Source organism: Trachurus japonicus, chromosome 14, assembly GCF_045865225.1.
Source record: "Trachurus japonicus isolate A0001 chromosome 14, Traja_1.0".
Lineage (NCBI taxonomy): Eukaryota > Metazoa > Chordata > Actinopteri > Carangiformes > Carangidae > Trachurus > Trachurus japonicus.
The window spans coordinates 23,617,323-23,631,425 of NC_140920.1; the positions used below are offsets into that span (position 1 = coordinate 23,617,323).

The 14,103-nt window shown below is 43.3% G+C and overlaps 1 protein-coding gene across 3 annotated transcripts in view; it reads left to right on the top strand.

The window, feature by feature from the left end:
• Nucleotides 1-3,536: 3,536 nt before the first annotated feature.
• The window catches only part of LOC146974775 (transcription factor COE1), a 90,473-nt gene continuing 79,906 nt past the window's right edge, over nucleotides 3,537-14,103 (top strand). The window contains exons 1-4 of one of the 3 annotated variants that reach the window (XM_085798429.1): nucleotides 3,537-4,362; nucleotides 5,083-5,239; nucleotides 6,060-6,123; nucleotides 7,423-7,478. In XM_085798429.1, coding sequence (XP_085654555.1) covers nucleotides 4,232-4,362; nucleotides 5,083-5,239; nucleotides 6,060-6,123; nucleotides 7,423-7,478 — 408 coding nt within the window. In that variant the 5' untranslated portion in view covers nucleotides 3,537-4,231. The remainder of the gene's footprint in view (nucleotides 4,363-5,082; nucleotides 5,240-6,059; nucleotides 6,124-7,422; nucleotides 7,479-14,103) is intronic. The other 2 variants (XM_085798431.1, XM_085798430.1) reach the window with 2 other exon arrangements.

Genomic DNA, 14,103 nt, shown 5'->3' on the forward strand with positions numbered 1-14,103 from the left:
CAAAATCGTTAGCGAACACGGGGATGGGTTCTCCGGCTGACACGGAGCTCTCTGACCACCGAGTTATTTTCTGATGCTATTTGGAAAAGAAGAGTCGCTGCTGCTGCTGTCCAGTGCTGTTGCCTCTGAGTGACACGTTGAGATTTACCTCAAAAGAGTCTGATCATGTTCAGGGCTGCTCATCCTGAGGCTCCCTACTTAATTTACTTTCTTTCTCTCTTTTTTTTTGGTCAGATTATTTTTTTTCTACACACAGATTTCAGACCTTGCTCTGTAAAACCTGACCCCGAATGCCAGTTGTGTTCTGTTAACCTGCTCCATTGTTGGTTTTTGGATTCTATCCCTGGCATTGCCTTGGTTATTTTACAAAAATTGAATGTCAGAAATAAAATGAACCATCCACTCTAAACCCTGTTTTTTGTTTCTGAAGTTTCCTCTGGATGTCATGTGATTGCGATGGGTAAGCTTTGTTATTTTTATTAATATTTTTGCTGTTATATGTGTAAATGGATATGATGACAGCAGCACAGGACATGTATTGGTGCTATTGTTGCTGACGGGTCAGGTGTATGATATACCCTTGTAGTTGCACGAGTCGGACACTTGATGGCGCTGTTGTGTTGTTTTTTCTAAGACAGAGTGGGGGCCGCTCCAGGAGACGCACCACCGCTGGAGAGAGGCGCACACACACACACACACGGAGGAGTGTAGCTGCAGGAGCCGCTGCGCTCCACAGTGAGTGGTGGTGGTAGTGGTGGTGGTGGGTTTGTCTCGGACACGATGCTGATGTTTCTCTTTAATCTGCCACGTTGTTCTCGTTCTTCAAAGGGCTCCTGTTTGGCTCCTGCTTCTCTCTGCTGTATTAGATTCCTTCATTATCTTTCAGCTCCTTCTTCTTATTTCAAAAGATGTTGGTGGCCTTAGTGCATTTTGTCACTGTAGTGTTGTATTTTATAATAATCCTCATTTCTCATGAGTTTAACCAAATTAAAATGCACAATACCTATCCATTTTTAAATTCTACAATGTAGGCTAATTAAAAAAAAAAAAAATCTTATTTCATTTCTTTAAATTTAGGGTGAAGTCAGGTAAAATGGGCCACTTTTTGGTAAACGATTAATAAGACCATCAAAAACGCTATGCATGAAATCCATTGATATTTTTAAAAATCGACATAGGTCTCTTAAATGTTTCTGTGTGAAAAAAAAATTAAAAAGTATAATTATTTTGGAATTATGAGAGTTAAAGTATCGGGATATTCCCTCTCGAGGTACGATGAAGGTTCAGGTAAAATGGGCCAGCCGTTCAGTTAAATTGGGCCAAGAGAGAACAACACAGTAATTTTAGCAGAAATCATTTAAATTTTAATAATTAATTGACACTACTACTAAACTACAACACTAAACTTAACATTAACAGTGAATACATAAGAGGTTGAAGACATTTTTTAATCTTAAAATGCATTTTAAAATTGCATGATCATGTTGTTGCTATGCTCTTTGTTAACTGACTATGTTATAGGCTCTTTTACTGTGTGTGTATGTGTGTGTGTGGCATTATAGATGCCATTTTTTCCCCCACAGTGCTAATGGCACCATGAGTGGCACTGACCAACCTTGGATATATATCTAACTTTGAACATGTTTTGCACCCTCAATTTCTGTGTAACTTCAGTGTAAGACTGTGTTTTGTATGTGGCCCATTTTAGCTGAAATGCATGGCTCAATTTACCATGATGCATTAAGGTAAATTGAGCCACCCACAAAAAATGCATTTAAATTAAAAATAAGTAAGCTTAGCAAGAATTTTGCATTCTATCCAATGGGGGGAATCACAATATGTATTATAAATCACATTTTTTATTGTAGATCTGTTTTTTTACGGAGTTATCAACCTTATCAGTTTCAAGTGAAATTTGTTTGCCAGGCCACTTTTCGCACACTTCTCCTCAGCAGGCTGGATATAAAGCATTGTCCCACCCACAACAGCAACCAGAGACCACTCAAATCAATTGTTTTTTGTCAAGTACAGTTGTAGCAACAATTTGAAATCATTTACAGCCATTGCCTGTTAAAACTTAAAAAGCTAGGAGGCTCAAACCTTAACTGGCTCATTTTACCTGATGGCCCAATTTACCTGATGTCACCCTAATTATAACCCACGTATTTCAGAATATATTTTATCTTTACAGTGGTCAGTCTTTTCTTCCATTTCTATTTTAAAGGAACTTTTTCTCTTGCATGTGGATCATTTGGTGAACTCCTTTAAATCCAATAGCGCGAGCTGATCCGCCACTGTCTCTCTCCTCTGCTCTCCTCCTCCTCTCCTATAAGCAGGAAACTGGAGCATAAAAGACTCTTATTCTCCATAATCAAGGTCAAGAGCGTTTTTCAATAACCTCTGGGAATTAAAAGGCTGGAGCGGCGCCAGCTCGCCCTGCCACTCATTCCCACAGCCAGCTGAATAATACAAAAGTTGTTGACCTTTGGCACCTCGACGGATCAATACGTTGTCGCTTTATTAAAAAAAAAAGAAAAGAAAAGAAAAAAAGGAAGAGTTCGCGGAATTATCTGTTAATATTTGTATTTTGTTTTGGGTCCCCTCTCGGCGCTGTGATAAATAGTTAGAAATAACAGATGGTGCTGGAGGCTGAGACAAAGCAGCGAAATCTGGTAGCAATTATCCTCAATTATGTTCATTGTTATTTTGAGCTAATTATTGTTATTGTCACTTTAGTTTGTGCGTCTTGCGGCGCTGCAGCCTGCAATAATAGAGTCTATGGAAGACAATGGGGGGAACATGGACGTGTTGTGACGGTGAAATATGGCTTTTATAATTGAAGCCAAGCAGCCGCTCTAAATAAATACACACATGTAAATGTACAGACTGAGGTTTCTCAGAGTGTCTGCGGATCAAATAGTCTAATGGGCCTTTAAGAGACTATGTGATATGGCTACACTATTGTTTTCCAGTCAACTCTGTAGCTATAGGCCTACTAACTGTATACTGTGCGCACAGAGTTGATTTGGCTAATGTAATAGAAATCACAAGAGATCTCATCAAAAAATAAAAATTAGGAATAAAAATACAATATATTTCTGCATTAAGACTCTAAAAGCTTCAAAGTTCAGATTTCCCCCTTCTTTTATTTAATATTGTCATGACACAGCTGGAGGAAAAGTAGTTTGAAATAATGAAGTGGAATGAAGAGCATTTTCTACTGAGTCCAGGTGGATGAGCATCAGGCTGCGGAGAGAGAAACTTCCCCGGTTGTTATTGAGCGCATAAAAATTTATCACATGTGCATAAATCATTTTGGTCCAATTCCCTTCAACGTGGACAGGACGGTGACCAGGACAGGACAGCGGAGGACAGAGAGGGACAGAGCGGAGGACCGGCGCTCCGTGGCTGCAGACTCCAGGCTTTGTTTGGGGGCGTCTCCTCTCCCGCTCTTCTCGTCCTGTCCCCTCCCTCCCCTCCTCTCCTCTCTCCTCTCCTCTCCTCCGGTCCCCTCCCCTCTTTCCCTTCCCATCACTGGCTCCCTCTCCCCTCTTCCCCGCGGGGCGGGAGAAGCCCGTGTTTGGTTCACAGAGAGAGAGAGAGAGAGAGAGAATCCTTTGGGAAGAGTCACAAAGCGTTTTCCTCCAGAGAGAGAGAGGGAGCGCATGTGGCGAGAGCTCGGGACTCGATCATCCGCAGGAAGCAGCGCTGCTCCGGACCTGAACGCACGTCCCGGACCACTGGGCCGTGGGACGAGAAGAGAAAGCAAAAGCGCGAAAAGAGGAAGAGAGAAGTGTCAGACTATGATGACATCTGATCTGGGTGCGAGCTGATCTCTCTTTTTCTCTGTGACAGCTTCAAGTGTGGATCTCCAAGCGCGCCGGGAGTGTGTTTTTCGCACCTTTCCACGCTGGGTCAGTCCGCTTCCTGACCAGACCACCTCTTCTTGGCGATTTAAATCCAGTGCTTTAAAGTGACTGACTTTTTTTTTTTGGATCTTACTATTCCGACATGACCCCCACTCTGGTGTTTTAGCGCCCACTCTCTCCTGAGGACGAGAATTAAGGGAATTAAAGAGTTTGAGCGAAGCGCACGAAGCAGCAGCGGAGAGCGCACTCCACGTTACTGAAGAAATCAGAGTGAGACACCAGGAGAACAAGTGCACAGCGAGGCGGGGACAGACCAGAGAGGAACAAAAGACACACTAGAACCGAGCTCCGGAGGTTTGTTCATGTTTGGGATCCAGGAGAGCATCCAGAGAAGCGGCAGCAGCCTGAAGGAGGAGCCGCTGGGAGGCATGAACGCTGTCCGGGGATGGATGCAGGGGGGCGGCGTGCTGGACGCCAACACGGCCGCCCAAAGGTGAGCGCTGTTCTCCCGGAGGAGACACTAAAACCAGCCTCCTTTCGTTTACTAAAGCAACACGAGAAAAAGGAGCTATTTCCTCCAGGGAGAGCAGCAGCAGCCTGCGCAGGACACCGCGCTGCGCTGATGGGGAGAAACAGAAGCTGCTGTCCGGAGGAAGAGATGTGGATTTGACCGCTGCGATGATCATTTTGGGAAAGAGAATAAATTTACCTCGCAGTGATGAGCCCAGAGTTTACAACGCACATAGAGCTGACGGTTCTAAAGTCGCCTGATGTCCATTAGTTGGCTGAGTTTAATGAGCATAAAACCAAAAGAAATGGTTCTTGTTTTTTGCTTCAGGTTTAAATGACAAAATGAAAAACATGTCCATCATCTGCCTTTTCTAAAAAACAATCCCAGAGTTGTTTTCAGGGGGAGTAAATTTCTCCTTGTCCCACAGTCAGTGAAGTAGCCCATAACCTAAATGTGACCTATCAGAGATTATGAATAATGACCCCCAGCAGAAACAAATCTGCGTCTAATGTCAGAAATATCTCTTTTGTATTTAGTTTAAAAAAGAAAAAAAAAACTTTGTTGAAAACCCATGTGTTCATAAATACGTTAATAACCAGCTTTAATTAATAACAAATAAATTCTAGTTTTTGCACAAAGGTAAAACTCTATACCTTCCCCACTTTTCCTAATACCGACTCCTTCACGCCTGTGTGTCCGCAGTGGAGTGGGTCTGGCCCGGGCTCACTTTGAGAAGCAGCCGCCCTCCAACCTGCGGAAGTCCAACTTCTTCCACTTTGTCCTGGCTCTGTACGACCGGCAGGGTCAGCCCGTGGAGATCGAGAGGACCAACTTCGTGGACTTCATCGAGAAGGAGAAGGTCTGTGCACAAACTCCCGGTGCTCTGATTTATTTGTTCATTTAATATTCAGGAAGATTAATTTTAGATTTCTGTAAAGGCCTGAATAATATTCCACTGTGGTGTGTGACATAAATATTTAATACTATTTTAAACATTTAAATGTAGGACAAGAAAACTTGACATTTATCATTATTATTATTATCATCATTATTATTATTTATTATATTTTTATTATTATTATTATTATTAACCTATTATTAATATATTATTAATATTATTAGCCTATTTATTATTATTATTATATTAGTTATTATTAGATAAAAGACAATACAACACGTCCTCTAACTCTGAAACCTCCTTCGATTCATTTGTCCATTTGACAAATTAAAAAAGCTCTTTCCACGTGTAAATAGTTTTAATTTACGGCTCAATTCAAACACAACCACTTGTTCTGCAGAAAGAGCGGCGGCCCGCGCGCTCTGCTCATCAATTATGACACCGTTTACATGAGATGAAATGCAACGGGTGAATTTTAGTGTGGGATTTATTTGCCCTGCAAACACAAGCAAGTAATTACAGAGGAATTAAAAAGCCACAATAACAACCGTGATTACACACACACGGAGAAATTACAGGGGCTGGCCCGCTTTAATATGTCCGCTGTGAACATAAATCTCATGTTTATTTAATGAATGACCGGTGTGAAGAATTCAATTAGTTCCTGGGTGTATTCTGAGTAAGCCACAGGCCTGGATGTGCAGAGAGGTGCTTTAAAAAAAAAAAAAAAAAATCCTAATATTTCAATAATCAGCTCAGTGTTTGTTGTGTGTGTGTTAAGGAGACAAGCGGAGAGAAGACCAATAACGGGATTCATTACCGGCTGCAGCTTCTTTACAGTAACGGTGAGTGAGGAGTCTGACACAGACACACACTCCTACACTTATTCTAATACATTTACCCAAATCAAATGGATACAGGCTGTTTGCACCTGCAGTATCAGGACACACTCACACACACACACACACACACACACACACACACACATGGAAGCAGCTGATTTGATACATTTAGATGGATTGTGCAGCAGAGGGCCAACAGGCTGCCACAACTTGTCCATGTCACACATGCTGCTATGTGATGTTTCTCTCATGTGTAATTTGACTGATTTTTTTTATTTTTTGTTGATATAAATGTGGTTGTTCCAGAGCAGCTGTTGCAGGCCATTAGCAGCAGCTCTGTGGCTTCATCACTGTCACTGTCCCGCAAAACGCTTTACTCCAGCCTGAAGTGCATGGGCTGTGTGACAGTTAGAGCTGTGGCGGTCTATACACTACTACTGTAGCTGTGGATTGTGGCGTGTGCAGGCCCATAGTGCAGCTTGAGAGGGAAGCAGCAACGACAGGCAGGAACACCCAGACTCCTCTGGGAGTCAGACATGTGGGCACGAAGCGCCCGCTGCAGCGAGGCAACTGTGGTTATTGACTTAAATATCTTTTTGCATGTGGGGAATGGACATTGCAAGTGATATTGGCTGCAAGGGACAGATGCTGCAGCAGCAACATTTAACATCATTATGAAGCATGAATGGGACCCTGGTGGTTTCTGGGTGCTTGAATCACGGTTTTTCAGAGAGGATAGAGGATATCGTTGTGCAAAAATGTGAAAACCTTTGGGCTATATAAACAAACCCAACTGGATATTACAGTAAAAAGAAGTCGAGCGGCATTTATATTCAGTGTGTGAACAACTTCTCCACAATTTTGGCTAGTGGCCTCTTACAGTGAAACTACTGTGTGTCAGGTTTGTGTGTGTGCGTGAGCTGCTCAACCAAAGACTGATTAGCATACTCTCTCTCAGATAAATTCTCGTGACTCTTTTTTTTTTTTTTCAGGCCGAAACAAGTGAAATTATTAACAAGATTTTCCTCATTAAAACAAACTGCAAAATAGATTTAATATTGTGCTTTTCCCCGCTCCCCTCTCTCCTCATCGCCTTATTGTGACCCCTAAATTTCCTGGCAGCGTCCTGCTGTGTCAGGCAGGAATAATTAAGCTTATTCATTTTTCCCACTCTGATCACTTTTTTTTATGTTTACCTAATTTGACATATTTTTAAATGGAGGTTTGTCTGATGTTCTGCTTGTCAAAATCTATGTAAGATGTATGATTTCTTTTTTCCCCTCTTCCTCTGCTTCCCAACAGGCATCAGAACAGAACAGGACTTTTATGTTCGACTCATAGACTCCATGACTAAACAGGTAAACACACACTCATACACACACACACACACACACACACGTACACACACACACACTGTCACCTCTCTTGTTACCTCTCTGACAATGAGCTGCTCCACTGATCCTCCTGTACTCCGCCGCCCGCTTCCATCTGCATGTACACACAAAAGGGAGTGTTTATGCGTGTGTGTAATTCTGTGGGTGGGTGTTTCCAGTGTGTGTGTGTGTGTGTGTGTGTGTGTGTGTGTGTGTGTGTGTGTGTCCCCACCCACACACACACACACACACTGCATGGCTCCAGGCGTTTTTTGCCTGTACTTCTCTGGCTGTGATTAGAGTGAGGAGGCAGCGAGCGGGTGTTGAGGAACAGCAGCGTAATTCTGCTGCTCACAGTAGGAAGTGGAAAGATATAACGGCACCTCTGGGATTATGTCTGCGAAGTAGAGAGCCGTTTCTGATCAGATCCAATTTTTATGATAATGTTTGTGTTTTTGTTTATACGTACTTGTATAAGACAGAGCAATAGAGAGAGCAGCAGGGGAAAGACACAAGGAGGTAAACTGAGCAACACAAGACAGTGTTGCTCAGGTAAATAGTTAAGGTGAAGAATCTTTTTTATTTTATTATTTTTTTGCACAGGAAACAGAGTGAGAAGTGTTTGTGTGGTGTAAGCAGCGTATGTGCGTGTTAGTGTGTGTGTGTGTGGTGAGGTAAAGGGAGCCAGAAGCCACGCTCAGGGCCGTTGTATAGGAGAGAAAGGTGATGATAATTGTAGGGGCCCAGAGCCCTATAGGGCCCACAAAAACCCCCAGTAGTCTAATCTTTGTATGATGGATTTATTCTGCATAAGACCCTGACTAATACTCATAGTAATGCTGCATTAGCATCAAAACAAAGTAGGCTAAATAAAAAATGATAATAAATATGTAGTCTAAGAAAAAAAAAAAAAAGTGGAAAAGTCAGGGGGCAGGGGCCCACTTTAGTGTTCTTTCAGGGTGCCCACAATTCCTAGCAACGGCCCTGGCCACGCTACACACTGAACGCCCGCTAATGTGACTCTGAGGCTCACACTGCTGCTGCTGCTGCCATGCTGCACCACATACTGCGTGTGTGTGTGTGCGCGTGTGTATGTGTTTACGTGTGTGTATGTGTCTGGCAGGCGTAAGGGACCACACTGTTCCCTAATGACACTGTTTAGCTTGAGCGTGGTGGGGTGACAGCCAGTTACATGCACGCACAGTCACACACACACACACACACAGTTGGGCCTTGCTCCCAGTGGAAGACAAGTAAAAGGCGAGTTTGATCCCCTCAAACACGCACACACACACACACACACACACACACACACACTCCCACTTTCATTTTTCATGCTCGCTGTTGTTTGACTAATTAAACTCGTTTTTTTCTACTTAAACAGATTTTTTAAGTTTGAAAAGGAAAAGTCATTTTTCCTTAGAGATGCTGATGGTGCAGGTGTGTGCTGCACCTGTGGGCATGTGCCTGTGTGAGTGTAGAGCTGTGTGTGTGTGTGTGTGTGTGGCTATGGGGGGTTTATATGTGAGTGAGAGCTTGTGTACTGTACATGTGCACGGGCACTTAGGCAAAACTGCACATAGAGCAATAAAGCATGCTTTGTTGTGTGTGTGAGAGAGGGAGTGAGTGTGAGATTCCCAGTGGTGGAGCAATGGAACACTAACAGGTGGTCAAACCAAAAACAGCCGTGTGGTTGGCTTAGATGGTCAGTGATGTCATGGCCACTGTCTCTCAAACCACACACACACACACGCTGATGGTCAGTAACTCATTGTTCCCACTCACTGTTGTCTTAGCAAACAAGAAAAGCTACATGGGTGTCTAATGTTACATCAGCATGAAACACACAAAACTGAAACTACTCAGACATTTGAATATAAATCCAAGTAAAAGGATGCAACTCGACAACTTCTATTATGTCAGTCATTGTGTAAACATCACACCACAACAGGGGTAGCAGGAAAACGTCATTCGAAATTACACTGACATTTGGAAAAACGCTGAAAATACACATTTCTTAGTTTTGTTGAGCGGAAAAGAGAAACAACCAAAAAAAAAAAAACTCATCGTCTGAGTAACTGCTCTCACTTAATTCAAAGGTGCAAACTCCATTTTTGAATGCTAACAAATTAATAGGTCACGATGGGTTCAGGTACTAATAGCAAGTGCTGCAGACATTAATTTATCTCAGTATATAGATAGTAAACCCCAGAGACATGGTACACTTCTTCTTCTTTTTTCTTTTTTTTGCAAAGACCAGTGAACCAATGGAACGGAGGCAGAGGCTAAGTAGCAGCAGCTTCTCAGAAAGTGATTGACTTTTAATATGACCCTCAGTTATTATATACACACACTGGGATATATTGTATAATGTCAAACCTCACAGCAGGGCCTGTTGAAGCACTGGTTGTTGTCAAGTATTAAAACCAGGATGAGTTTTGCAGAACTGTTGGTGCTGCATGGTGTTATTTGGCTCATTGATTCTGTTTATCTCATATTTATGGCACCTGCACCATTTTAGTCTGTTTTCCTGTTTGTGTGTTTGTGTGTGTTGGGTGGGCCAGCACTGATTGTGTTAAATGGAGGAGCAGAGCACCTCCTCGTCTTCACAAGCAGAAAGCGTGGCATCGGTTGATCATGACTCGGTTCCAGAGTAGAAAGCGGCTGGCTGTCACCGCGGCCCCGTCGGATCACTAGCTCGCTAGTCGACCTGACACTAACGCAGGAGGAAGTGTGTTCCCCTGCTTAACGGCGCCTTGTTTACACGCCGCGCATGTCACGCTACTTCAAAAGGTGGAGGAGAGAGCGGCGGAGATGCTGCATGAAAGGCTTGGCGAGGCGGAGAGAGGGGAGGAGAGAGGCTGATGAAAGAGAGGGGGAGCAGAGAAGATGAAGTGACAATGTGGGAGAAGGAAAAAAAAGAAAAGAAAGAAAGCCGAGACAAAACGAAGGCCTGGGATGGGAGAGGAAGTTAACACACCGACACAGGAGCCTGACAAAGAAGGTGGATTAAATGTTATTTGCACTTTGTGATAATTGTGTCAATTCTTTCCTGCGTGGTCCTCCAGGCGGCTCAGGTTGCCACACACACAGGAGACCTCAGGGTTTTATAAACTTCATGTCAGCCGGCTTTTTGTGATCCACAATATCTGAGGCTCTGAAGTGCAAACAGATTCAGGGTCAGCTTGGAAAGAACTGGTTACTTACGGCAGAAAAAAATGGAAAATAATAATTTGTTGGTCATCTGAACTTTGATTCTTCTCGCAGCACCAGTTCTGTTTCCAGAAACCAGATGTGATCGGACTTGAATTCCCAAATAGGGATGTTTTCACTTACTTCCAGCACTGCTAAGAGGCTTCGCTGTGTGAATTCAGATCATATATTTCTCTTTTTGCTATTCCCAACATCTGTCCTCCATTCTCCTTCACAGTCTGAATCTGTTTGAGTCAATAGCAGAGGTGATAAATTTAAGAAAACCTTCAATTTATTATTTACACAAGGATTTATTGACCTCCTCTGTGGAATTTTGGAGGAAAGCACCGTTACATCCGACCTACTTCTGTTTGTAAAGATAAATGCACTCACCTGGCCCAAGGTGTGTGTGTGTGTGTGTGTGTGTGTGTGAGAGAGAGAGAGAGAGAACAAAAGAGCAAATGTGCAAAGGAGAGAGAATAAAAGAAGGGGTTGAGATGACATTGATGCATGTTTGTCCAGAGTACGAAGCAAGTTCAGAGGAAGTTGCCTGGCCCACTCTTTTCCCATGGCGCAGTGAGCAGGTCTAAGGCAACTGTGGCTTATAAAGCACATTTCCACTTCAAATTCCGTCTCTTCTATCTCTCTCCTAATGTTCCCACACTCCGATTTGCTTTCGTTAAACCATAATCGAAGGAAAATATTACAGCTGAGATGTTGATGGAAGCGGTTCTAGAGAAACAGTTTCAGATGACTTGGCCGTTGGATAAACCTCGGTGTTGCGTTACCAGGAGCTTCTTTGCCTTGGCTGCAGTCAGTTAAACTGTTTTCAGTCTGGATACCTGTTTATTTTGTTTCTTTGGATACACGAATTTGCTTCCCATGCGGCTGAAATTGTAATTTACCCTCTGCTCCGCTGTCGCCTCGTACAGCCTCTGCGGTAAAAGTAGCTCTGTTGGAAATGTTAGCTTAGCTCCACCTGCAGTTGCACTTTCTGCTTTGAACTTAGATTATTTTTATTTGACATTACACACACACACACTTACACACACACACCTACACCACACTGACCAAGCATGCACAGCCCCAGAGTCCTGGACCACCCGGAGCCCCCTCAGGCTCCTGCTTCTTGTATTGATACATTTTCATCTGTAATATATGCGCAGGCATGGAAAATTATAATACTGTAATGGGGCGACTGTCACTGTTTAACATTAATGCTGCAGAGCTCCCAGCTATTTTCTGAGGGCCATGTGGGGCTGTAGCTTCTACAAATGAGGGGCTCAGGTTCATACTGGAGCCCCTTATAGAACATGCTCGCCCTGGGGTCCCTGCTGGAGCAGTCCAAACTCAAACAAAGGCAAGATTCATACATAATTTTATTAGTTTTATTATTTTAAAGGCCTCTCCTTTTGCATCCTATGTGCCTCTTCACACAACCTCATCATCTGTCTGCTCGTAGGGAACAACCTACCTACAAATACAGTGCAATGAAAGGCTTTATTGAGTCCTTAGAAAATAGTTTAAAAAGGTGGATGTAGCATCTGTGATCAGTTTTGAAGCTCAGAGTGGGCTGCTCTGCAGTTGCTATCTTGGCAGCGTCCTCCTGCCTGGGGCGTATGGAGCTGAGACTTTGGCGAATTGTTGGAGTCTTGTTGTTGAATAACTGCCATCAGAAATGTAACATGATAAATGTGTTACTAACACTGCTGAAAACCTGACTTCCTCCCAGTCCCAGGAGATCGGGACTGAACCCCTCAACTTATTATGTCAGCTCAGAGGTCTGGATCAGGCCTCGGCCTCGCTCAGCCTCTCACTCTGTGTTTATTGTGTTTGTGTAGGACTCAAGAACCACACCGCGTTGCTCCGTTTGTGTTGCGTTTACTGAATTGTCGCACACCTTGCATTTCACGACACTTCCGTACATCACTGCTGTAAACCTTAAAGACACAGTAACCTGTCACTCGTGGTGTATAACCTAACAGAGTCCAACAGGACACATTAATAAGACAAACTGCATGTTTTCAGACATAACATTCCCCCCCACCCCCCAGGAAACTGAAACATAACAGTGTTGATCTGAATGTGATAAGTTGACTCTGTGTCCGACGCATTGAGTAATTTAATGATTTTTGATACAGTTGTTGCTGCTTCTTTGTTCAGACTGAGTGAACTATTGATATTTGCCATTCCTTTGTTCAATAATAACAAAAGGTGGCTTGATTGGAATTTGATTTATACCCACTGTCTACTGATTATTGATTGTGTTTGCCTTGAAGCCATTAGATCAGCTGTAACAGTCAACTACCTGCCTAAGTGGAAAACCTTTGTTGGCCTCTGCAGAAACTCAATTGTCTACACCTGCAGTTTGACATTCTGCAAGTGTCAAAAAAAAGAGAGGAAATGATTCAGTAGAAAAATGAAATTAGTCACTCGTGATTCTTGAAGTTTTGAGTTGAGTTTGTAGGTGTTTGTGTGACACTTTCTGACCTTTACTGGTCAGAGTTAGACAGTCAGTAGTTATGACAGGTGCATTTACATTATCTGGGTCACGTTTGAATAAGTCGGGTTTTCTGTTCATCAGCTCAAGTGCTGCATGTTGTTTCGAGTTGCGAACCTTTCACTCAGCCAAATTACCTTAATCTGTGCTGCTCCCCTGACGACAGCGGGCCGTCTGAACCTGAGCTGAGGACTATTACACAGGACAGAAGTGAAACTTGTTCGCCGCTCCCTGAGAAAAGTGAGCCTGTCACTCGGTGGAGCTCGCTGCAGCGTGGAGCCACACATCAAACAGACTGGAATAGACCAAAGACAGACAGGGTGTGTGTGCTGATTGATGGATAGATAGGTGGCGTGTGACTTGTGCTTTCGCTTTATACCGAGTCTCCTTACCCTGAACCGGAAATGTTGTGTAATTAACGCAGGTGAGGCCTTTTTTCAGGAGCAATAGACTGTGACCATTGCTCCCTGAATAAACAATTGACTTCAGACATTCACCTGATCAGCAGATATGTGAGTGAGCAGATGAGATACGGTTTGTTATTTTGTTGATACTCTCAAACAGTGTGTGTGAACAAAGTGTGAGGGTGTGTGTGTGTGTGTGTGAGATGCGGAGGTGTTACTGCTGAACTGCAAGTTCTTTGAGGTGAAGTGGGAGCTGCCGCAGCATGATGGAGGAAAATAAAGTTGCACCACAGCACCAGTATTAAAAAAAGACACTAATTCCTCATAGCTTGACACTGTCATTGTCTTCTCCCCTCAGTGCAAAAAATACCACCAGCTTCTCTCTGCAGTTTTGGTAGATATTGAGGTGCAGCGTACTGAGAACATGCAAATACATTGTCATGCATCCACGCATCCATGCACAGATGCAGACGCTGAGAGTCGCAAGATTGTAAACAATCTCCTCCCGTTCAGT